General features: G+C 35.0%; 1 protein-coding gene across 1 annotated transcript in view; it reads right to left on the reverse strand.

Annotated features, from left to right (window-relative positions):
- Window positions 1-24,078, reverse strand: part of EYS (eyes shut homolog) — a 1,451,515-nt gene that overhangs the window by 714,865 nt on the left and 712,572 nt on the right. Inside the window, 2 exon segments of the mRNA XM_045543805.1 lie at window positions 5,445-5,563; window positions 14,314-14,438. Coding sequence (XP_045399761.1) covers window positions 5,445-5,563; window positions 14,314-14,438 — 244 coding nt within the window.

The raw sequence follows: 24,078 nt of genomic DNA on the forward strand, positions 1-24,078 counted from the left end.
CATGCTCAGTAAGACTCAGGTTATATAACTCCCAAATGTCCATCAAAGTGGTTCAACGTTGATGTCTGAACTACGAGGAGGGCCCAATCCAGACACTATAAAACAAGACCCCAGACCATAACCAAGCACTTTTGTTATGACACGGGGTCCATTTATCATCTGTGGCAAACATATCTTGCTCTTGCTCTACAATCCTATCTTGTTCTTCCTCAATAAACTTTGTTTCATGCTTGCCTTGCTTTTGGTGTGTCTGGTAATTCTTAGGACATGAACATGCCAAGGACTGAGGACAGACTACAACCCAACAACAGGGAAAACCACTGCCCCAAACATTGGAGAGACAGGCAGATACGGAGAATTATAGCTTACTAGAGCAGAAACTCAAAGGAGAAACCACTGTCGGAATCAGTATCAGGGTAGGAAAACAAACTGTAATTGATTAAATCCCGGAGGCTAAGTGTAGACAAGCTTGAGAGTTAAAACCTCCAGGGGAGCCCAGTCCTAGGGAATCCCTCACCCTTTCATGAATTTTACCTCCAGGAGTACTAGCAGGTTCTCACAGTGAAGTTTGGAGAAAAATCCCCTGTGCTGGCGGCATGGAAAAGAGAGAAGAGTCATTGTGAAAGACTCCCACAGCATTCTGTTCTGCTTAACAAGGCTTGGACTCAGGTGAAACTATTTAACCAGAGGCTAATTGACCTGGAGGAAGGAAAATACCCAACTCTAGGCTCCTGTAGCCTTCCATGTGGGGGAAGGGAAATACCAGGGGAAGGGAAATACTCCAGTCGCTGTAGATTTCCAGTCTTATCTAAGGGGATAGGGTGCTGAGAAGCACACATGAAGCTCATAGCCCAGAGGCACAGGCTCACTAAAAAACTGAGACCTCATCATAGGACCATTGAAAGCTTATTGTCCCACATGGCTTACTACCACATCAATATTGCTCCTTTATAATAATAGGCGATTACAGCTGAAAGAACTGCACATTTCAGATTTTGTTTAAGAAGAATTTCCTAATGAAACTTAAATACAACAGAGGAGATGAACGTAAGACTATAAGGGAATTTTAGCTTCTGACACCTATAGCTACAGCAAATAGCAAACACAGTTTGAGTCCTAGCCAGATAATCATACAATCTCATGTTATAAGCCTATGTATCTCAGTTCCCTTTACCCAGTATTTAATGTCTGGCTTTAAATATAAAATTACAAGGCCAAAAACCAAAAAAAAAAAAAAAAACCCCAAAAAAACAGAAAACACAAGACAGTTTGAAGAGACAGAGCCAGTACCAAAATTAGATCTAGATATGATAGAGATTTTACAATTATCAGGCTGGGAATTTAAAACAACTATTATTAATATGCTGAAAGTTCTCATAAAACAATCTTAACAATGATGAATAAAATCAAAAGACATACAGATGCTACTTGACTTATGGGGTTACATCCCAATAACCCATTACAAATTAAAAATATCATTATGTTGAAAACCATTTATTACACCTAACCTACTGAGCATGACAGTTTAGCCTAGCCTAGCTTAAACATACCCAGAACACTTAGTTTGCGGTGGGCAGAATCACCCAACACAAAATTTATTTTATAATGAAGTGTTGAGTATATCATATAACTTATTGAATGCTGTACTGAAAGTAAAACACAGAATAGTTGTATGGATATATGAACTAAGGTTTCCACTGAATACATATCACTTTTACACAATTTCAAAATCAAAATATCATAAATCAGGGATCATCTGAATTGAGCTCTGTGTTCTTAGTAATAGTATAATTTTCAACATTATCCCTGCCCGTCAGGAACTCACAGTCTATCAGAGTGGACAGATAAATAAGCAAATGTTGTACTAGAATGTGTTGTGATAATTGATGTAATGTTTAGTCTATTCTCATGTATTTTGGTGCTAGACTGCTATGACTTACCCTCTATAAGTTGCTAACTCTCTACTATGCCCATTGTTTTCACATTCACCAATACTATGCGCACATTTTATTTTTAATACTAATACACATCAATTTACTTTTCTTCTGATCCTTATAACTACTTCATTTCTTAAGACAATTTTGATACTATTCTGTGAATTACATACTTTATAAAGGATGGAGGGTACCAATGTAGTTTGATATGTCTCTGTGATTGTGATTCTTATTATTAATATTTTTATCCCATTTCCACTCAGGATTAGTCAGGGAGGGAGAAAATGAATCTAAAAAGCAATTTTCCAATGATTTTATGCATTTGCCACACTTGTTGTCAAAATAGATTTGTTGTTCTATCATTGTATTTCAATATTCATAAATTTAACTTTATACTAGTATTTTTATCACTCACTTAGAACATTTTCTTTAATTTCTTCACATTTCAGCAAGTTATTTTACTTTCTATTCCAATTGATAATTTACATCCTATTTTCAAAAGTATATCTTTAGAATATCTAATTTAGAATGCCTATATACTGCTACAGCATTGACATGAACAACATTTGGTAACAGAGAGAATGGCCTGAAAAAGGGTACAATGATTTACAAGCTGTCTCTTTAAAACAACCCTACTCTTTCTGGGAATTAAAACCTGCATCGCTTCCTGAGGCCAGTAGTCAGAAGGGCAGGGAAATGTTCTTTGTTGCTTTGTACCACAGGAAATGTTTTAATAGAACTGTCTGGGCAGAGGTTGTGAGATGGCCTTCCTCGGAGATTGGGTTCATCAAGACCATAAACTATAGTTAAACAGCAATAGCCCCAAGCTGAAAACTCCTTTTAAAAGCCCTGCATTTCTTATTATAGATAAGACAATGGTACTTTAAGACAGGAGTCTGCCATTCCCCTCATTTGCTTGCAAATTAATAAACTTCCCTTTCCTTCTCCTCAAACCACTTGTCCTCATTTTTCTGATGCAGCCTCAGGGACAAGTGCTGAACTTTTGGTAACAATTTTAATGTTAAATGCTTTTTCAATAAACCAAATTTCCTCTAGCTTTAGCTAGTCAGTTTAGAGGATAACTAATGCATTAGCAAAAGTTGAATCATCCTTATCTCTTTGTAGCACTTTACACAGACACTATCTCTTACTATGGTTAGTTTTGCAGTTTCATTTTGGTTTTCAAATACTTCAAAGAGTGGTTATAGGAATAGTCACCTGAAATTAATTTAGTAAATGCCTTACTAAAATATAGATGCATGATATTCTTCTATTTAGAGGACATGTGGTTTTATAAAACTATATTATTTTTTCAAGATGTTTATATTTTTAACATACACTAATGTACATATCTTTCAGACTTGGTTTTTTTATATTAAAAGGGAGAGCTCAAGTATTAAGAGATTCATATTTCAAATGTGCAAAGATATACATCAAGGGATTAATTAAAGGAATTTTAGGGGTATTTGGTAGTAAATTCTTTGTGTTTATTAAAACATATCATCTATAAAATGAGCATTTGTTTTCTAAGTTATTTAGATTTCCAAATATGAGCCTGCAATGTCAGAAGAATATAGTTAACCAAAAGACATAGCTAGTATTTTTCTCTTTCTATTGACTTCTTTTTTTAAGATCATCTTAACTTTTTTTTTTTTTTATTTCAGCATATTATGGGGGTACAAAAGTTTAGGTTACATATATTGACCTTGTCTATTGACTTTTTGAGTGTGAATTAATATAAAATCTTAAGCCCCCCAGCTGACTGAATAGACCCCCCCTCTTGGCCAAGAAGACCCGAGACATACCCTAAAGCTGAGCTGCTGGCCATGAGAAGGGAGATCAGACATGCCTCCTCATGCCCCCTTTCCTTCTTGGAGAAATCCTTTGTAACTCATTAATAGGCTTAAGGCTTTTCAAGACAAAGCTTAAACCACACCTACAGGTCATTAATTTATTACTTAGCAGATCACTTGAGTCTTAGTATATGTCTAGTGGCTTGTCTCTGATTAATAGAGTTCCTTATCTTAATTTAAAACATTCAAAGCCTTCAGACAAAGCTTCATTTCTTTAACCAATTACAAATCAAAAAATCTTTAAATCCACCTATGACCTGTAATACCCTGCTTCAAAATTTCCTTCTTTTTTGAGCCAAACCAATGTATACCTTCCATGTATTGATTTATGACTTTACATGTAATTCCTGTCTCCCTGAAATATATAAAAACAAACTCTAACCTAAACATGGTGAGACCACTTGCTCAAGGCTTCTTGGGCTTGGCTCCCTGGGCCATAGTTGTACATTTTCGGCTCAGAATAAACCTCTTTAAAGTATTTTATAGAATTTGTGTTCTTTTCCATTGACACGAGGAAGGCCTTATTGGTATAATCTGAGGTGTCAGAAAACTAACTTCTTGGCACCAAATTCCTTCCACACTAAGGTATTAGAGTATCTGAAATTCTTCAACAAAGATCCATCCATTGGGATTACTAAAAGAAAATCCTTTTCCCAGGGCAAGGCTGGAATTGGAGGATTCTCAGAGAAAGGATACCCTTAAGAGTGAAGAACATCTCTCTTAAGTCCAGGCTCTTCTCTAATTGCTTTCTCAAATTCTTTTGTTTGGTGACAGTTATTGACCATTTTTCTGTTCCATTCCTTAACTTCTTCCAGAAACTCCTGCTTTTAGTATTTTCCTTCTGTTCTGATCTTCCAGCTCTGAGGAGTTTGTAGCTCCATTCACATTTCTATTCACACTGTGCATATCCCCTAAATACTGGCCAGGCCCTTGAAGTCTGATTCCTTAATCTTGCACTGGAGCACCTGACTATACCTCCTCTCTAATTATTTAGCCTTAACCTCAGTTAAGACTAGTCAATCTATCAATGATATTTATAAAGATACATTTAAACTTCCTGATAACACAGTCTTGTCAATTGCTGTTCCCTTACTATATTTACTATATTCATGTGCTGCAGTAAGTTTTAATAAAATATTGTGGTCAAAAGATATATTTTAATAAAGACATTTTTAATAAGGGAAGTCTATTTTAGTGTTAATGTACTTTAGGACAGTTCAAATTTGCTGAGGAGGCAGATTCATTCTCCTTGAACATACAATACTGTAATCCAACCCTGGAAGTAGTACTATGTCCTTGGGCAAGAGAAAAGTTCTGCCAAGACCCTGACAGTATTAAGTAATTCCTCCACTGGCATGCTCCTTCCAAATGCATTAAGACATTAAAGGACAATACATTAAGTCACTTGCACCTTAGTGTGGATCAATTTATCAGAATGTTTTCCTCCTGAAAGGAAGGGCTGAGGATGCAAGTGATGGATGGACAAGAAGGGTAAAGGAAATGCTGAGAAAAGTGCAGTATATCCAGACAGAGAAGGAAAGAAGCCCTGACAATTAACTTCTCCAACCTTATTTTGAACCATGTAATATTCTGTTATTTACTGCATTTCAAAGACAATGGAAAAAATACTACAACAACCACCACCAATAATTCTTACCATAAATCCAGATATGCATAAACAAGTCAAGCCCAGTTCATTTTCCATGCACATTCCATGAGCACATGAGTTGAGAATACATTCATCAAGTTTGTCCTCACAGTGGTGTCCAGACCATCCTGTTAAATAAAATTTCAAAGTAGAAATTCAATTTTTAGGCCAGGCGCGGTGGCTCACACCTGTAATCCTAGCACTCTGGGAGGCCAAGGCGGGTGGATCGCTCAAGGTCAGGAGTTCGAGACCAGCCTCAGCAAGAGCGAGACCCCCGTCTCTACTAAAAATAGAAACAAATTAGCTGGCCAACTAAAATATATATAGAAAAAATTAGCCAGGCATGGTGGCACATGCCTGTAATCCCAGCTACTCGGGAGGCTGAGGCAGTAGGATTGCTTAAGCCCAGGAATTTGAGGTTGCTGTGAGATAGGCTGATGCCACGGCACTCACTCTAGCCAGGGCAACAAAGTGACACTCTGTCTCAAAATAAAAAAAAAAAAAAAAAAAAGAAATTCAATTTTTAATGATAATAATAATGATAATAGTAATAATAATAGCTTATACTTACTGGCTCTTAATATTTGCTATATTTGTACTAGGTGTTTTATACAAATTATCTCAGTTTATCTTCATGATCATTTTACCAGGTAGCTATTATTACTGTATCTATTTAGTACATGAGAAAATTAAACTCAGAGAACATAAATAATTTGCTCTAAAATCACACAGTTATGTATAAATGAAAGCAAGTGCATGTAAGATAACATCTCAGCTCTTATCCATGGTCCCATTCAATATTACATATTTAAATGTTTTTACTTATTTTACCTTGGGATAAATACATGGAAGGCAATAGAATAAAGATACTCTATAATTCCACTTAGTATGAATCCTAAATTCAACTCTTAACTACTGCAGATATCTAGATGTACATTTTCTTGTAATACTTGTAGTATTTTGCAGTTGGTATTTCTTGCATTGTGATTCCATAGAATATAAATACTGTGTCTATGTTCAGTTGTAAGAATTCTCCTTAAACATAATAATCTAATTTTACACCCAAAATATTATTTGAGTGTGTGTATTTTGGTTGGCTTTTGCTATCAGTTCATCACTTTCATCATCAACCCAGACACCAATATCGCTAAAGTCTCCACAAGATAACATCTTAGCTATGGTTTACTGGGTACATATCGGGAATAGTTTTTGAAACCATTGATTATTTTTGAGCAGGCAATTATTTATAATAAATTTTAATATTTTACATGTTAGCCACAACATTATGTCAACCTAAACATACCATTCTACACAGGGACAATAGGTCTTTTGAGGCAGCTCTCACTGCTTACTGACCACACCTGCTATAATTGCAACTTTTAAACTTTTCTTAATTTTTCTATGTATTATCCAACAGCATGTACTCTGAACCCTGGCTATTGAGAAATGCAAAGTTTTATTCTTGTTCCTACTTTGCAATATATTATCATTGTTCTTCCCTGATAAATTACAACAGAACAATTAAATATGTATTCTGGGGTGCTTAGAAATGATTTATTGCAATACTGCATTACAAGAAAAAAATAAGGCCTGAGTTTAAAAGACTTGGCAATGTCCACATCAGTCTTAGAAGTAGCTGCCAAAAGACTAAATTTATCAAATCTTTGTCCAAGACTCTTTCCACTTTGCAATGCTCTTTCATGTACTGAGCTGATTCAGTAGGGATCTCTACTAAGGAGGCTATAAAAAGAGATATAGAAAAAACATTTTTGCAGGGCTTATAAAAAGCCTCTATGACCAGTAGTAGTTGAATCTCACAAACATATTGTTGAGCATAAAAGCATATTCCGTGAAAATACTTACATCCTGGTAAGTGTTCTTCTACAAGTCAAATACATACAAAATTTAATAACATTGCTTAGAAATACATACATATATAATTAAACTCTAAGGAATACTGAGGGAATGTTGAATATAAAAATTCAGAATAGTTACTGCAGGTTGTGGAGATACTCTGGAAGGGATACAAGGAAGCTAGAATTATGCTAATATTGTATTTCTCAAGGCAAATGGGGTATATACACATTTATTATATATTATATTTTATATATATTATATATTTTTTGGTTGAATATTTCAAAATATATTTTAAAAAAGTAAACATAATAACATACTTATTCTTTTGGTTCTAATACTATGAAGGACATGACAAAACTTTAAATTATAAGAAGAGAAGGGCATTGTGAAAAAAAAAATTATGTTGGACCAGTTAAACAGACAAGAAAGATTTTATTCAAGAGTATTGCAAGGCCAGGGAAATATTCCTTCATTACATCCTCAAATAGTTTATCAAACCCTTGTGTATTTTCTTCTTCACTCTCAGGGATGCCTATGATTCTCACGTTAGGCCTCTTCATATAATCCCACATTTCTTGTAGGCCTTGTTCTTTTTTCTTATTTCTCTGCTCTATCTCTGCAACTGACTTATTTAATTGAAAAGTGTTATCTTCAATCCCTGAGATTCTTTATTCTGTTTGATCTACCCTATACTTGAGGCTTTCCACTCTGTTTTGTAATTCCTTGAATAAATTCTTTATTTCTAGAAGTTTTGTTTGATTTTTCTTTAATATTTCAATTTCTTTAGTAAATTTTCCTTCCAAGTCCTGAATTTTTTTTTGTGGTTTCTTTGTGTTGGGTATCCATTTTCTCTTGCACATCATTGAGTTTTCTTACAATCCATGTTTGAAATTCTTTTTCCATCATTTTAGTGTTCTGAATTTGGTTGATATCCATTGCTAGAGAGCTGATGTTCCCCTTTGGGGGTGTCCTTTCTGTTTGATTTTTCACACTTCTAGAGTTCTTTCACTGATTCCTTCCCATCGGGAGCAACTGTTACTTCTTATCTTTGGATTTTTGTTTAGATAATGACATGCCCATTTTGGTCTCTGAGCCAGTAAGTGGTGCTTGTGGGTGAGATTCCACCATACCCTCAGGGATGGGTCAGTAGATGTAGTAAAAGAGTATGCAAATTGATCCCTGTCAGTAGGTGGCGCTTGCTGGGAGGAGCAAGTTGCAATGTTGTTTTAGGGTCCTGTAACCAGCTCTCCTTCCTCTGGAGAGGCAATCTAGTGTCTCAGGTGGTGCATGGGGCCCTGGGACTTCTAGGTGTGTCCTTATTCTCTACCTCAGCAGGGGCAGGTTGGGGAGTGAGGCTGGGTGGGGCTGGGTTTGGTGAGCCTTCCCTCAAGCCACTCAAATGCTGCTAGCAGGGGTCAAAGGTCTCTTCTCTGCTTCTGGGCAAAGTTAGGGGGGTGTGAAATGGCCCCACTCAGACAAAAAGTTTGCATATGGGTGTGGGGCTGTCTGAGACCTGCCGTCTGGAGCAGGCCTCACTCCTTTCTACCCTCCTCTAGTCTGCGGTTTCTTCTGAGCCTCTGCCAGCAGGCAGAACCTCAAGCCAGCTCCTTTGACTGTAATGCGAGCCCAGAGGTTCCCTGCCCAGAATGATGGTCTGGGAGCCCAGCCCTCCTGTAGTCCTAGGATCCACCCTGATTTGCCCCTGACACACAGCTCAGTAGACTAGTTCACAAATAACCATTCTGTGCCTCCAGGCAATGCAACTGAAGTCTGGGTGTACAGAATCTGGCCTGCAAGCCTGTCCCCTGGGCCCTTCCAGGGAGAAGAACGCTGGTCCCAAGTCACCCACAGGGTGCTCAAGCTGTAGCAATGTCTCTCTGTCTCAGGGTTTCCCCCAATCTGCTGGAGTCACCAGGAAAGCAGCACTAGGGAGGGCTGGTGGGCAGGGAGCTCACAGTCCAAGTGCCCATCAGTCTGTTGCAGGGCCCCAAAAGATAAGATCCTATTCCCTGTGGTTGCCTCTAGGTGGTGGCTAAATTGTCTCTGTCAGCAGCTCTAGGTAGGGGCTGATAACCAGAATCTATATAGAGAGAAAGAGAACTCAGGAAAATCAGTAAGAAAAAATCAAAGAATCCCCTTAAAAAGTGGGCAAAGGACATGAACAGAAACTTTTCAAAAGAAGACAGACTAATGGCCAAAAAACATGAAAAAATGCTCAACATCTCTAATCATCAGGAAAATGCAAATCAAAACCACAATGAGAGATCACTTAACTCTAGTGAGAATGGCTTTTATTAAAAAGTCCCAAAACAATAAATGTTGACGTGGATGCATTGAGAGAGAAACATTCATACATTGCTGGTGGGACTGCAAACTAGTACAACCTCTGTGGAAAGCAATATGGAGATACCTCAAAGAGCTACAAGTAGAATTACTATTTGGTTCAACAATCTCATTACTGGGCATCTACCCAAAGGAAAAAAAGACATTCTGTAAAAAAGACATCTGCACTCGAATGTTTATAGCAGCACAATTCACAGCAGCAAAGATGTGGAAACAACCCAAGTGCCCATCAATACATAAGTGGATTAATAAAATGTGGTATGTGTATACCATGGAGTACTACTCAGCCACAAAAAACAATGGTGATCTAGCACCTCTTGTATTATCCTGGGTACAGCTGGAGCCCATTCTACTAAGTGAAGTATCCCAAGAATGGAAAAACAAGCACCACATGTACTCACCATCAAATTGGTATTAACTGATCAACACTATATGCACATACAGTAGTAACATTCACCTGGTGTTGGGCAGGTGGGAGAGGAGTAGAGGGGATGGGTATATACCCACCTAATGGGTGCAATGCACACTGTCTGGGGGATTGGACATGCTAGCTCTGACTCGGGTGGGGCAAATGCAATATACATAATCTAAACATTTGTACCCCTGTAAGATGCTGAAATAAAAAAATAATTAAAAAACAGTATTGCAATAGGAGACAGGTATGTTTACAATAGGGTAGAGAACTTGAAATCAACTAAAACAAATGGGAGCAGGAGAATTTTTAAATGCTGGGCTGAGCTGAGGTGAGCTGGCATGAGTACTGGAGGATGTTGGTGTAGGGGGAAGTTGGTCAATGTGATTAAGCCACATTGTTTGCTAATTGTCTCTTACTGAAGTTAGCTTCTACCCTCCCACAGAGACTGGGAAGTAGGAGCACTATCTTCTTCCAGTACTACATTTTAAAAAGATGACTCCCAAATCCTTGAGAAAGATATTTCTGGTTTGTAAAAGTGGCAAGAGGCTGGGAGAAAATTTACATCTCAAAGGCACATAGAAAGAATTTACAACTACAAATTTTCTGAAGTAAATGTTCTAAGAAAAGGGAGGTCAGGGGTTTACAATCAGGAAGAAGAATGTCTAAAGCTTAGTCAAGCTGAGGGAAACATTAAGGACATCTGAGTCAAAAATAATAAACTAAGATAGAAAAGAAGTTAGTCAGGGTTCAGCACGAGAAACAGAAATCATTCTAAGTATTTAAGCAAAAAGGCCCTCAATAATGGAATTAGATGCTTACAAAATTATCAGAAGGGAGGGCAGTAGGAGTAACTACAAGAACCACAGATACGACTTTCCGGGAGATGCCCCCTTAGCCAGAATCAGAAAGGTGAGAAATATAAAAGCCACCATTAGAATTATTGAGTTCAAGAACCCATTGTGCTAATCCAAGGAAACTGGATTACCAGGAAGCTGCCAACTCAGCACCCCTACACACTAAATCAGTGACTGCTGATTTGAGATCTGCTACAGAAAAAAATCACACATTTTCATGACCTACTTTACCAGAAGAAATTGCTAAGACATCTAGAAATGGTATCCACCAGAACCTTCAGATTTCAGGTATGTTTATTATTGGTGGAATCCAATTATATTCACAACATCAGCTTCAAGAAAGTCTAGAAATTGTAGTTTAAATTTTTTTTTTCCTCTGTAGTACAGAAAACCACACTACACAGAAATGGATGCCCAGCGTGTAAAAAGAAAATCAAAGTTTCAGGGCTACCTGCCCCTCAACTCCTTATGCAAAAGAGAAGGTAAAAGCTTCAGGTACCTGTGAAGAATTGTCCCCACAGATCATACATTAAAGAAATCCTTTGCTAACCTCCCATAAGCAAGGACATGGAAATTGTACCTATGTCTAGCACCCAAAACTAAAGCCTATTCAATTTCACACTAATAATGAATTACAAATTTATCTTACAGGTAACAGAACTAGAGACAAGACAGAATCAGATGTTCTTCCACATTCTACCCAGGCTTATCTACATAACTAATGCTTCCTTCACTCCCTTATTTTATGTAAAATGTAGGTTTGATGTCCATTTGTACTAAGGTAACCAAATATTAGAAAATACTGGTTGGTGGTTAAAAATAAGAAACCAAAAGTTGTCATTATCAATTCAGGTAAAGTAATAACATTATTATAGTGTTAAGCTCATAGTATTAATATAATATCTGACACATAATAGAAAATAAATGCTTACAGAATAAAATGATGCCAAATAATCCAGGCACAAAATAAAGATTACCTTAGATGACACATTGTAAAAAAGTAATTTTTAAATTGAAGACTAAATGAAATCTCTAAATATATCAATATATACAACTATTAATAGAAACAGTGACTGGTTTTAATACTATCATTCTATAATATAGCAGTTATAATAGTTCTACTTTATTAAAGTCACTATTTCAAAGATTTATGTATCTTATTTTCATTTCATTTTCCCTCTCAGCCCCTAGTGATTTGCTTCTAATCTTCTGGGAATATAAAATAAAATTAAATCTAGATCTAAAATAATTCGGTCTTACTAGTTAATATATTATCTAGTAATTGGATAACATAAAACTATTTTTTCTTAGTCTAAATCTAGAATATATAGAAGAATTAATTTTTATATCTAAATCTTCATGAAAATATACTATATACTTATTTATTCCATATTAAAGATTAGTTCACTTTTCTTGGGTCTTGATTAAAAAGAAAGATTATTCTGTATCTCTCCTGTTCTAAATACAGAAGTCCAATTTCTGACAATAACTGTGAGTACTAGTGGCAGATATTATCTGTGTTTGTTTCTCTGTTTCCTTGCCCCAAGGACAATGTAGCATTTCAGCTTCAAAATGAATTATGCCACTTTAAGAGCAAAATGTGCGTCTGCAGTTTGCATCATCCCCAGTGTAAACACCATTGCACCCCTCCTGGGTATAAAAAGTATCTGGGCATAGTGACTGCCCCAGGGATTGAGAACAACTCTGGGTGAAGCATTCAGATTTGAAATACAAAAATTGTTTCCTGTCACTTTCAATTTGCTCACAATGGTATAGTCCTGGTTTCACTTACTGAGTGTTAAACATATTAGATAAGATTATAAATAGGACTATTTAGGCTAAAGCAAAAGTAAGTGTGTTTTTATTTTTGCAAAAACAGTCTGAATACCTGTATTGATACTTCACTGGAAATGAGCTCACTAAGCCATTTAATTCACTACGTAGGTACAAGATGAACTCTGTGATCAGGACTGTCATAAATGATGTTCAAGTAACTGTTCCTTTCATGAAGACCTCATGCAGAGAGGATGAGTAAGGTCTGAAATCTAACCTGTGCTCCCCCTGTACAAGCATCGCACTTGTGACACTAGTCAGTGTGTGTCTAGTCAGTGAATAGACGACATTGGCCAGCAACATAAATGAATTGAACTTTTCTAGTATGTGCTGCACACTCTCTGAGGACCCATTATGATCCAATTTTCCACCAGGATTTGGTAGTACAAAATTAAGTAATATTTAGAATGTCTTCTAGCCTACTTACATCCAGTTTAAATTTCAGTGTGTTTTCCAGAATATCTGGTGAGGAAACCAGTATTTAGTTTTTCAAACTGTGTTCTGTTCAGAATAGTGTAGGAGCATGCAACTCTGTTTGTACCAATGAAAAAGGAAAAAAAAAAAAAGGAAAGAAAAAATGAAGGAAGGAAGAAAAGAGATGAAATTATAAACCTCATGGCATACTGAAGGAGTCACCCAGAGTTACAACCATGAAGTTTTGTTAGATGAAGATGAGAGAATTTTGATAATTGGTAACATGATGTGAATTTAAGGAAAATTTTCACAAACTGATAGAAATAGAAAATGGCAATGATTTACATAGTGCTTAGCCAAATTAAAGACAGAGGAATACCTAGTCAAGGTAATTTTCTCTCTAGAACTGTGTGAGATAAGGATAATGGCATGATTTTGACCAATCTAAGAAAGAATTACCAACATTATTTAAGGATGTTTTGTTTTCCTTTTTTCTTTCTTTCTTTCTTTTTTTTTTTTTTTCTGGATAACAGAGAGAAGTGGATGCGTGTAAACCAAATGAATCAGGCTTTGTGTGTTTCCATGGCATTTGGGAGAAGGCAAATTGCTATGAGACACTCAGAAGGGTGGAAAGTTTAGTTTTTGTTCATGGAACTTTTCCTAAAAAACTCTCAATGTGGTTAGAATTGCTAACATCTAAACTAAGCTATGACACATTGACAGATTTTTTGGGGTAAAGCTATTTTTTATGGTGGTCAATTCATAATTTTAATTGTAGTTAGAACATTTAACATGAGATATGCCTTTTTAACAAAATTTTTTAACTGTATAATACATTACTGTTAACTGTAGCCATGATGTTATACAGCAGATCTCTAGAATTTATTCATCTTGCATAACTGAAACTTTATGGAGAGTTGGTATTCAACAATGTAACATTTTTGGGAAACATAAAAGATGATGAGTGCACAAGTGCCAGGCCAGACTTCTACCATGTCATGGGAAATTACCCAGTGGGAACTTGATTGATAGTCAACAACGCTATTGGTGGAATGGATTGTCAAAATTGTATTATACTCACATATGCATATATATCTATATGAACATATATATTATTATAATATATATTTAGTATGCTTGATTATTATTTTTCAATAATTACCTTGCTGACATTTGCAAACATATCCATTGATGTGATCTTCACAGTTTGCGCCATGTAGACATGGTGATGAAGAGCACTCATTTATATTAATTTCACAAAATTGACCAGAAAATCCAGGAAGACATCTAAAGAAGAAAAGTAAAAAATATATTTTGATATATTATACACATGAACAATATCACCTTTCACCTTGAGATTCTGTTATTCAAATGTGTTTTCAGAGCTCCAACAACAATGTAGCTGGGAGCCTGTCTCAGGGTGATATAATGGGTTGAATTGTGGCCCCCAAATAATATGTCCAAGTCCTGACACTCAGCACCTGTGAATGTAATGTTATTTGGAAAAAGTGTCTTTGCAATCTAAGTTAACTATCTTGACATGAGGTCATCCTGGATCAAATAGGTGGTCCCTAAATCCAGTGTCAAGTGTCCTTATAAGAAGAGGAGACACAGAGACACACAAGGGAGAAGGCTATATGAAGAAGGAGGCACGGATTGATGTCATGTAGCCCCATGTCAAGGAATACCTTGAGCCTCTAGGTACTCAAAGAGGAAAGGTAGGATTCTTCCTTAGCACCTTCAGAGGGAGCATGGCCTTGCTGGCACCTTGATTTTGGATTTCTTCTCTCCACAACTGTGAACAAATAAATTTCTGTTGCTTTAAGCTACCAAGTTTGTGATGATTTGTTATGTCAATGTTAGGAAATTAATACAGGAAATAATATTAATGTGTGTATCTGCTGAAATCCAAGTTAACAGTTTGAAAAGAAATGAAACAGAGATCTCTAGGATACTCTTAGGATAGAAAAAATGTGGGTGCTTCATGAAAGGTATGCTCCAAAACTGAAAGAAGAAATGTGGAAAGAGATAACTGGGGGACTAGGTCAGAGGCTTCTGGTCTCCACAACTATGAGCAAGCAAATAAATTTCTGTAGCTTTAAGCTTCCAAGTTTGTAAAAATTTGTTATGTCATTCCTAGGGAACTAATACAGGAAATGATATTAATGTATGTGTCTTCTCAAACCCGAATGAACAATTTGAAAAAAAAATAAAACAAGGGTCTGCAGGAGGCTCCTAGAATAGAGAAATTGGGGGCATTTCATGAAAGGTATGCTCCATAATTGGAAGAAGAAATATGGAAAGAATCAATAGGTCACAGGTGATTATATAATATTTTCTCTTATTGTTATTTTAGAAGAATAATTTTATATAAACCAACTAGATGTCATTTGTCTTACTATGCTTTGAGAACCAATGGAGGATCTGCAAACATTGATTGTGCAATGTTCATGAGCAATTAATTATTACACATTTACCCAGTGACTGCAATATGGCAAATCTTTTGTGAATGCTAAGAATACAAAGAAAAATAAAACTTTGTGTATACTTTCAAGAAACACCCATACTATTTGGGAAAATAGACAAGTAACAGACACAATAATATGATAAATGCTATAAGCAGAATATAGAGAGATGCGTTCCTAGTACAGCAAAAAGTGTATGCAAGGGAGAGAATAAAAAGAGTATGGGTTAATCCAGAAACTGAAAGTAGTTTTAAATGGCTTAAATGTATTATAATACATGAGGGCACAGTTGGGTGAAGCTGGTGAAAAAGGATAAATTAATAAATAGGGATTAGATTATATAGTATTAGATCATAATTTTTATGATAGCTGATATTTACTGAAAACTTACAATAAGTAACTTTACCAAGGTTACAGGACTAGCAAATTGCAAAGGTAGAATTTAAAACCAGAAAGTTTTTAATAATTTTCCTTTAATTATTTCCTAAATTTCCATAATTCCTTTTTACATAATCTGTACTCATCAGCTGGCCAGATTTAGCCACTCTGTTTTATTTGGATAGACACACAGATACTTACTTAGGTGATATAAAAACTAAATTTTGTGTTTTATTGCAACTGGCTCTACCTAGCCAAAGCTAGGTAACTATGAATAATAAATGATCCCAAATGTTAGTGACTCCACTGTGTGGGACCCCACTGGACCTAACTGAAGATTCTTTCCTGACCAATAAACAACAGGACCTATTTTAACTGTGTATGGATTTATGGATGGACTCATTTTGCACTATCAAGATGAAAACTTCAATACTGAATTGCCTCTAAGACTATGAACTTCCTGCTATTTGTATAACAAAGAAAAACCCATGACATTTATTTTTTTTCTTTCAGAGGAATTCTTCACTGGTGATGTTCCTTTATGTGCAAAAGAGACAAACTCAGGACTCATTTTGTTAATAATTGAAGTGTTCATTGTCTTTCTTTTGATATCAAAAATTGTTCTTCCAAAATACATCATCAATTTAGATATTTGCCAGCATTATATGAAATGCTCATTTGTCTACACTCTTATTCATCAACAATATTAATATTTTAAAATTTTCACTGGAAAGGAAAAAAACTACATACCCTATAGTGTTTTGTTTTGTTTTGTTTTTTGGAAGGGGCTAATTTTTAAAAATTTTTAATAGACTTTTTATTTTGCAATAATTTTTGATTTATAGAAGAGTTGCAAGGGTAGCACAGAAAGTGTCCATGCCTAGTTTCCCTTATTGTTAACATCTTACATTAATATTACTAATGACACAATATTGATATATTATTATTACTAAAGTCTACACAACATTAAGTTTTACCTAGTGTCCTTTTTATCTGTTCCAGAATCTCCTGGGGCATACTTCCTTATTTTTAATAATCTTAACTGTTTTGAGGAGTATTGGTAAAATATTTTGAACACCATACTTTAAATTAGGTTTTTTTGATGTCATTTTCATGGTTACACTGGTGTTATGAGTTTTGGGGAGAAAGACATCATAGATAAAACTCATTCTCATCACATTATATCACAAGTATTCTTTGTCAGGAAGTTGCTATACATATCTCACACCTAAGGGATGTGGAGTTATGCTCTACCTCCTTAAAGGAGAAGTATCTACATAAATAGTTAAAAATTATTTGTGTGTGTGTGTGTGTGTGTGTATACATATAGTCATTAAATATAAAATGGTGATTTCAAATCAATAGTTTATTATATCTCAAACAGGAAGCAGTTCAATTAATCAAAGTATGTGCTTAAACTATTAACACAGCTTTGCCATCTTAATGGTAGGTTGTTTATGCCAGCAGTGAAGTAGCCTGGAGAGTGAGTGGTGATGAAATCATGGAAGGCGTTTTCCACAGCTTATTTAGAATTGAATATTTTTCCTTGCAAGAAGTGGTCCAAAGCCTGGAAGAAGTGCTAGTCAGTTGGTGCAAGGTCTGGTGAATACAGTGGATGGCAGAGAATTTCCAAGTCCAGTCTCTGTAATTTGAGCAGCGTTGTTTGTGCAACATGTGGTCCAGTGTTGTCCTGCAAGAGGATTGGCCTGTCTCTATTGACCAATCTCGGCTGCTTAATCACAAGCATCCTCATCATTTCATCCAATTGGTTACAGTAGACATCTACTGTAATGGATTGACCAGGTTTCATGAAGCTGTAGTGGATAATACCAGTGCTGGACCACCAAGAAGACACCATTAGCTTTTATTGATGAATATTCAGTTTGGGACTGTGTTTTGGCACTTCATCTTTATCCAACCATTATGCTGAATGCTAGTGATTGTCAAAAAGAATTTATTTTTCATCACATGTAACAATATGATATACAAGTGGTTCACCTTGGTGTTGTGACAGCAAAGAAAGGTAAGATTCGAGATGGTTTCTCTTATGCTCATTTAATTCATGTGGAACCCATCTATCTAGCTTTTCTACCTTGCTGATTTGTTTCAAATGGTCCAATATTGTTGGAATAATACTGTCAAACCTTGCTGCTAATTCATGTGTAGGTTGAGATGGATTCACTTGCACTATAGCTTTCAGCTCATCATTATGTACCTTGGTGTCATGTCACCCACATGGCTTATTTTCAAGATTAAAATCAACAGAACAGAACTTCTGGAACCATTAACATACTATGTCTTCATTAGCCACATCCTTCCCAAACACTTTGCTGATATTTCGAGCTGTCTGCATAGCATTGGTTCCACGATGGATCTTATATTAAAAAATAACACAAATTTTTGACTTATCATAGTTTTACAAAAATTGCTCTAAAAAAATTTTGAAAGATAATGACAAGCCCAAAGCCATGAGTTTGAAAGAATGAGGATGTACCTTCACAACAAAAATAAAGTAAAAACGGTCAAAGTGAAAATGTCAGAGATATCAACTGTTAAACTTAGTACTTAAGAAAATCAGACATGGCCGAGCGCGGTGGCTCACGCCTGTAATCTTAGCACTCTGGGAGGCCGAGGTGGGTGGATTGCTCGAGGTCAGGAGTTCGAGACCAGCCTCAGCAAGAGCGAGACCCCGTCTCTACTAAAACTAGAAAGAAATTATCTGGCCAACTAAAATATATATATAGAAAAAATTAGTCGGGCATGGTGGCACATGCCTGTAGTCCCAGCTACCCGGGAGGCTGAGGCAGTAGGATCACTTGAGCCCAGGAGTTTGAGGTTGCTGTGAGCTAGGCTGACACCACGGCACTCACTCTAGCCTGGGAAACACAGCCAGACTCTGTCTCAAAAAAAAAAAAAAAAAAAAGAAAGAAAGAAAGAAAGAAAATCAGACATTTCATACTTAATGACTTAATATGAACTTTTCTAGGATTTGGAGTTGAGTTGCTTTGATTGGAAAAAATGTTATTTAACAATATTAATTCTTTCAATTCATGAATAAGAAATATCTCTCCATGTACTTGGATCTTCTTTGATTTCTTTCATCAGTGCTTTATAGTTTTCCACATACAGATATTATACATACTTTGCTAAATTTATACCTAAATGCTTTACTCTTGGTTGCTATTGTAAGTGATATTTTTGTTTTGTTTTGTGTTTTTGCTTTCTAATGTTCCACTGTTTATGGCTAGAAAGCAATTGATTTTTACACATATTGACGTTAGAGTCTGCAACCTCGTTACATCAGCTTATTTATTTCCAAGAGAGGTTTAAAAATAATAGTAGATTCCTTTGGGTTTTCTACAAAGATAATTATTACATTTGTAAATAATGAGAGTTCTGTTTTTTTCCTGTCCAATTTGTATGCCTTTTATTTCTTTTTCTGCGCTATTGCACTCAGTAGGACTTCTAGTATGATGTTAATTAGGAGTGGTGAGAGGGCATATCCCTGCCTGTTTCTAATCTTAAGGAGAAAGCACTTAGTTTTTCACCATTAAGCATGATGTTAGCTGTAGGTTTTTTTGTATGCACCCTTTATTAGGTTAAGGGGGTTCCGTTTTATTCCTAGTTATTTTTTTGACATTTTTAATCATGAATATGCATTAACTTTTGTCAAATGATTTTTGTGTATCCATTAATATGATTATATGGTTTTGCTTATTCATCTGTTAATATAATGATATGATTATAGTGATCAAATGATTTAGAATATGATAATGATTGATATGATCTTACATTTTTTCTTGATCGGCTGTCAATGAATTACATTGAATGCTTCAAGAATGTCAAGCCTTGCTTTCCTCTGATGAACCCCACTTACTGATTTCAGAGCGTGTTAAATGCAATCATCTTTTTGTTATTTGCAAAGGGCCTATTCTTTCAATTTTAAACTTTTCATGTTAAACTTTTACTCTTCATTCACGCAAGGTTATGTGATGTTTATATTTTTAGCTTGAATGGTGGAAAGTTTTTGAAAATTCTTATAAAATAGAATTGCATAACAACTTATAACCCTATATCCCACAAAAATATTTATAACATGACCTGTAATAATCTCTAACATATGGGAAAATACAGCTATTTACTATAGGCAGTTTAATCCCATACACATTTATTCACTATATAAACATTTGAATAGAATGTCTGACAGATTAAAATTGTATACCCAACTTATTTATACAAAAGAATTTCTTAAAAATTATTAAAACACACTACTCCACAATGACACGGTCATATGGCTTTTTAAATGTAAGTATTTCTCTACAATGCTGGGAGGCGAGCATAAAATACAAATTGATTTTGAAGCACAGCAATTAAAAAAATATAACATTGAAAGCAATTTTTAAATTAGAACTCAGAATTAAACTTCATAGAGACCCACCATGATACTTCCATTTATGTTCTTGACACAAGAAATTTAGTTTAACTGCTATTAGCAGGTGACAGGAGCCACTCTCAAATGGGTTTTCAAACTGCAAAATACTGCTTTGTCACCTGTTATTACAGATAAGTTGCAAATTAAATTGTTTAGTATGGTCTGTAGCTATTTTGATAAGCACCTGGCCTGGATACTGTCCCATAACCACTCTGCTAGTCACGACCTCATCCCTGAGCTCTTTCTGCAAATCTTCCTTTAGCACCTTACTATTGCTATTGCTAACACCGTTCCTTTGATATGGCTACTTTTATTAAGACCAACACTGTGGTATTTATTTTCCATTATCTCCTCTTGTTCCTCTTCCGTAAAGGTAAAGCATAATCCGTGCTTCCTATTGGTCTTGTTGTCCATGGGAGCTCTATGGATTCCACCACACCACAACCACCCCTTGGTTCATTTATCAAGATAAATTATGAGGCACATAACAAAGCAATTCTCCAGAATTGCTTTATTCATTAAAAAAATAAAATAATGTCTGGCATCACACAATTGATGCAAGAAAGAATGAAAAGCATTCCAAAACGGAATTTCCATCCCACATAAACAATTTGATCTAGAAATCCTTTTTATTTTTTAGTTGAGATGAGTAACAATTTAATTTAAATTGAACTTAATTCAACTTACATATACTGACTAAACTATCATTTGCCTTTGAAATATTTACTTTACAGTTTAAAAAGAAGTACAGTTGTAATTTCTAATATCCCATTTACTGGGCTTTGATAATACAATTAAATAAGATGTAGTTTAATAATTGTCAAAGGGGAATCGTGTTATAAAATGATTTTTTTTAAATTGCAAGGCATCAACTTTAAAAACATTAAACACTCAGAAGCTGAGTGTTTTTGCATTATTAGGAACTTGCTGAAGCCAATAATTCTCAGGTTAGAATAGATAGTAAGTGGCAGATATGTAAATAAATTCTTTGGTATAATTTCAGAATCCTCAAAGATCTTTTCAGTGATCTATCTTCGTTTTTTAACACTTGGAGAATACAATTCCACATAACTCATTTTCCTTAAAATACACCAAAATATTAAATGAATATCTCTCTGAATATGACTCATTTTATGTAACTATAGTTAATCATGAAGAGAGAGCCTCCAATTAGAAATCCATGCACCCAGAATAATATTTGTTTAAATTTTATTTATTTATACATGTCTTATTTAAAAATTCAGAACTTTTGGGATTTTTTTACTTATTTTCATGTAAATAGCCATAGTTCTGAAGAATATTATTCATAGGCAAAACCAAACCAAACCATTTTATACCTGTCTCACCACTGTGCCCTGATCTCTTCTTTGTCCTAGATGATACATTTGATAATCAAACTGGATCTGAAATTGTCATAAAGCTGATCTAGGTCATTGGAGTCCAAATAATATTACTTATTTTTATCCCTTATGTGACTGAACATGGATTTACAACATTAACCTTTTTTTAATTGTTTCTGTAGATAGCTTGATATTGTAAACTATCAGACCTCTAGGAAACACAACAGGAACTTCAGGTTGTTAAATCAGGGATATCCTAGTGAATAGGCAGAGCTCATGATCTCACAAGAATAGCTTTGATTACTTGTTCAATAAATATTATATTTATTAAGTATTAAGAAATACTCCTCTCAGTATTTTCTGTACTATTCAATTGAGCACATTACACCCTCCAAATTTTTTAAAACACAGATATTTCAAACTCACTTGATTTGATTTATTGCAGAGATTGTCCTAGATTGGAATCTGAATTATTATATGTATTTTCAAATGTGTAATTTAATTTTATTATAGCCTTAAGTAAACTGCATAAAGCATAATCCTAATTTACATTTAAAACAGGTACTTTTATTAGTATTGCCTAAATTATGTATCTTAAAGGTCATTTTTAATTTAACATTTTTACTTTTATCCTGAGTAATTTTATTATCATTAATAGCAATTATGCATACTGATTAAGAGGAGCTATTCTCAGAAAGCAATTATTGTCACATATATCTAAGTTTCTTGAGACCACTTTACAAATCAGATTATTGTGAAAATAGTTGTTGAAACTAGATATGGAAAAGTAAAATGATTTAGATGAAAAGGAAGTAACATTAAATACAACTGTCTCATTGATTATCAATGAATGATACTCAAAATGAAATCCTTTTTATCATTGATATTACTTCATATAGGTTTTCAATAAAATACTAGTTTAAATATTAATAGTATTTAAATTTCATAGTACTAAGTTGTTTTGATTTGGAATGTTCCATATCTTGAGATAAAGATTTGTGATCAGGTTACTTGGGAGGTGATCCAAGTAAGCAGAAATGAAGGAGTGAAAATGACAAAACAGGGAAGGAAAGAAAATAAAGTTAGCAGTTTGTCACTGTGGGTAACTGAGGCTCAGTCCAACTGAAGTGGCTTTAAAATTCTTTCATATTTTTCTCTTCAAAACATGAAGCCTCCTTCATCTGTCATTGGAAGCATGGATTCCTCCTTCTTTCTGGATTTCTTGGGCAAACTAGCTGCTATGTCATGAGGACACTAAGTAACATTATGAAGAAGCCCACGAGGAGAAGAACTGGATCTTTCGAACAACAGCTACATGAGGGCACTCAGAAGAGGATTTTTCAGCCCCACTAAATCTTCATATGATTGTAAGACAGCTGACATCTTGATTGCAACCTCATGAAAGACCCTGAACCTAAACAACCCAGATAAGCCACTCCTAAATTCTTGACCTACAGAAACTTGAGATAATAAATGCTTGTTACGTTAAGCCATAGAATTTTGAGAGTAACTTGCTACAGAGCAATAAATAATTGATTACATAGTAGAGGATCTAATGGAGATCTGTGAAGAAGGCAAATCAGAAATTTCTTCAGAATGACTAAGAAATGGAGCAATTGTCTAGTGACTCCTGTTTCCTACTTGTCAGTTGCCAAGTCATAAACATCTCCAAACTTTTGGGAGGATTTATAAGTGGTTGCTTCTTGTGTGCACGCAGCAGGATCCCTCAGTTTCCCTCAAAGCACTGAAGCATAAAAATAGAGGTTGTTGTGGTAGAGTATAGTCAGCTCTCTTGGGAACTGTCCAGCACAGCTGGGATGGAAGGAAAAGCATCAAAAGCATCTGCTCCACATGCCATACTTGAAGCCCTAATCTACTTTGTATGTTAAAAAACACTTCAAAAATGGAGAAGGGAATTTAATAAATTCAAACTACCCTGAGATCTTTGTTTAAGAGAATTGTTTTCTTCTATATTCCATTTTTAGGAATAAGACATTCAAGATACAAGAAAGTAGATTTTCATTCTGAGGATTATTTTTAAGATATAATAAGCAAATAGTCAGAACAAACCTAGACAATAAAACTTATCTCAGTCTATTAAAACTTCCATCACCTTTTCTTTATTACCCTACTGTGATCAGAAAGACTTTCTCAATTATTAGGAAACTTTGAAAATTTATGTTAGATTGTTCTATTCTAGTCTGCAAATATTACAAACAAATATTATAAAGTTAATGGTAGTTACCTTTTTTAGCTATGTACTATGCACTTTTCAGGGTTTGTTACATACACTTGAAAATTCAAGAAAGAGA

Source organism: Lemur catta, chromosome 2 (assembly GCF_020740605.2).
Source record: "Lemur catta isolate mLemCat1 chromosome 2, mLemCat1.pri, whole genome shotgun sequence".
Lineage (NCBI taxonomy): Eukaryota > Metazoa > Chordata > Mammalia > Primates > Lemuridae > Lemur > Lemur catta.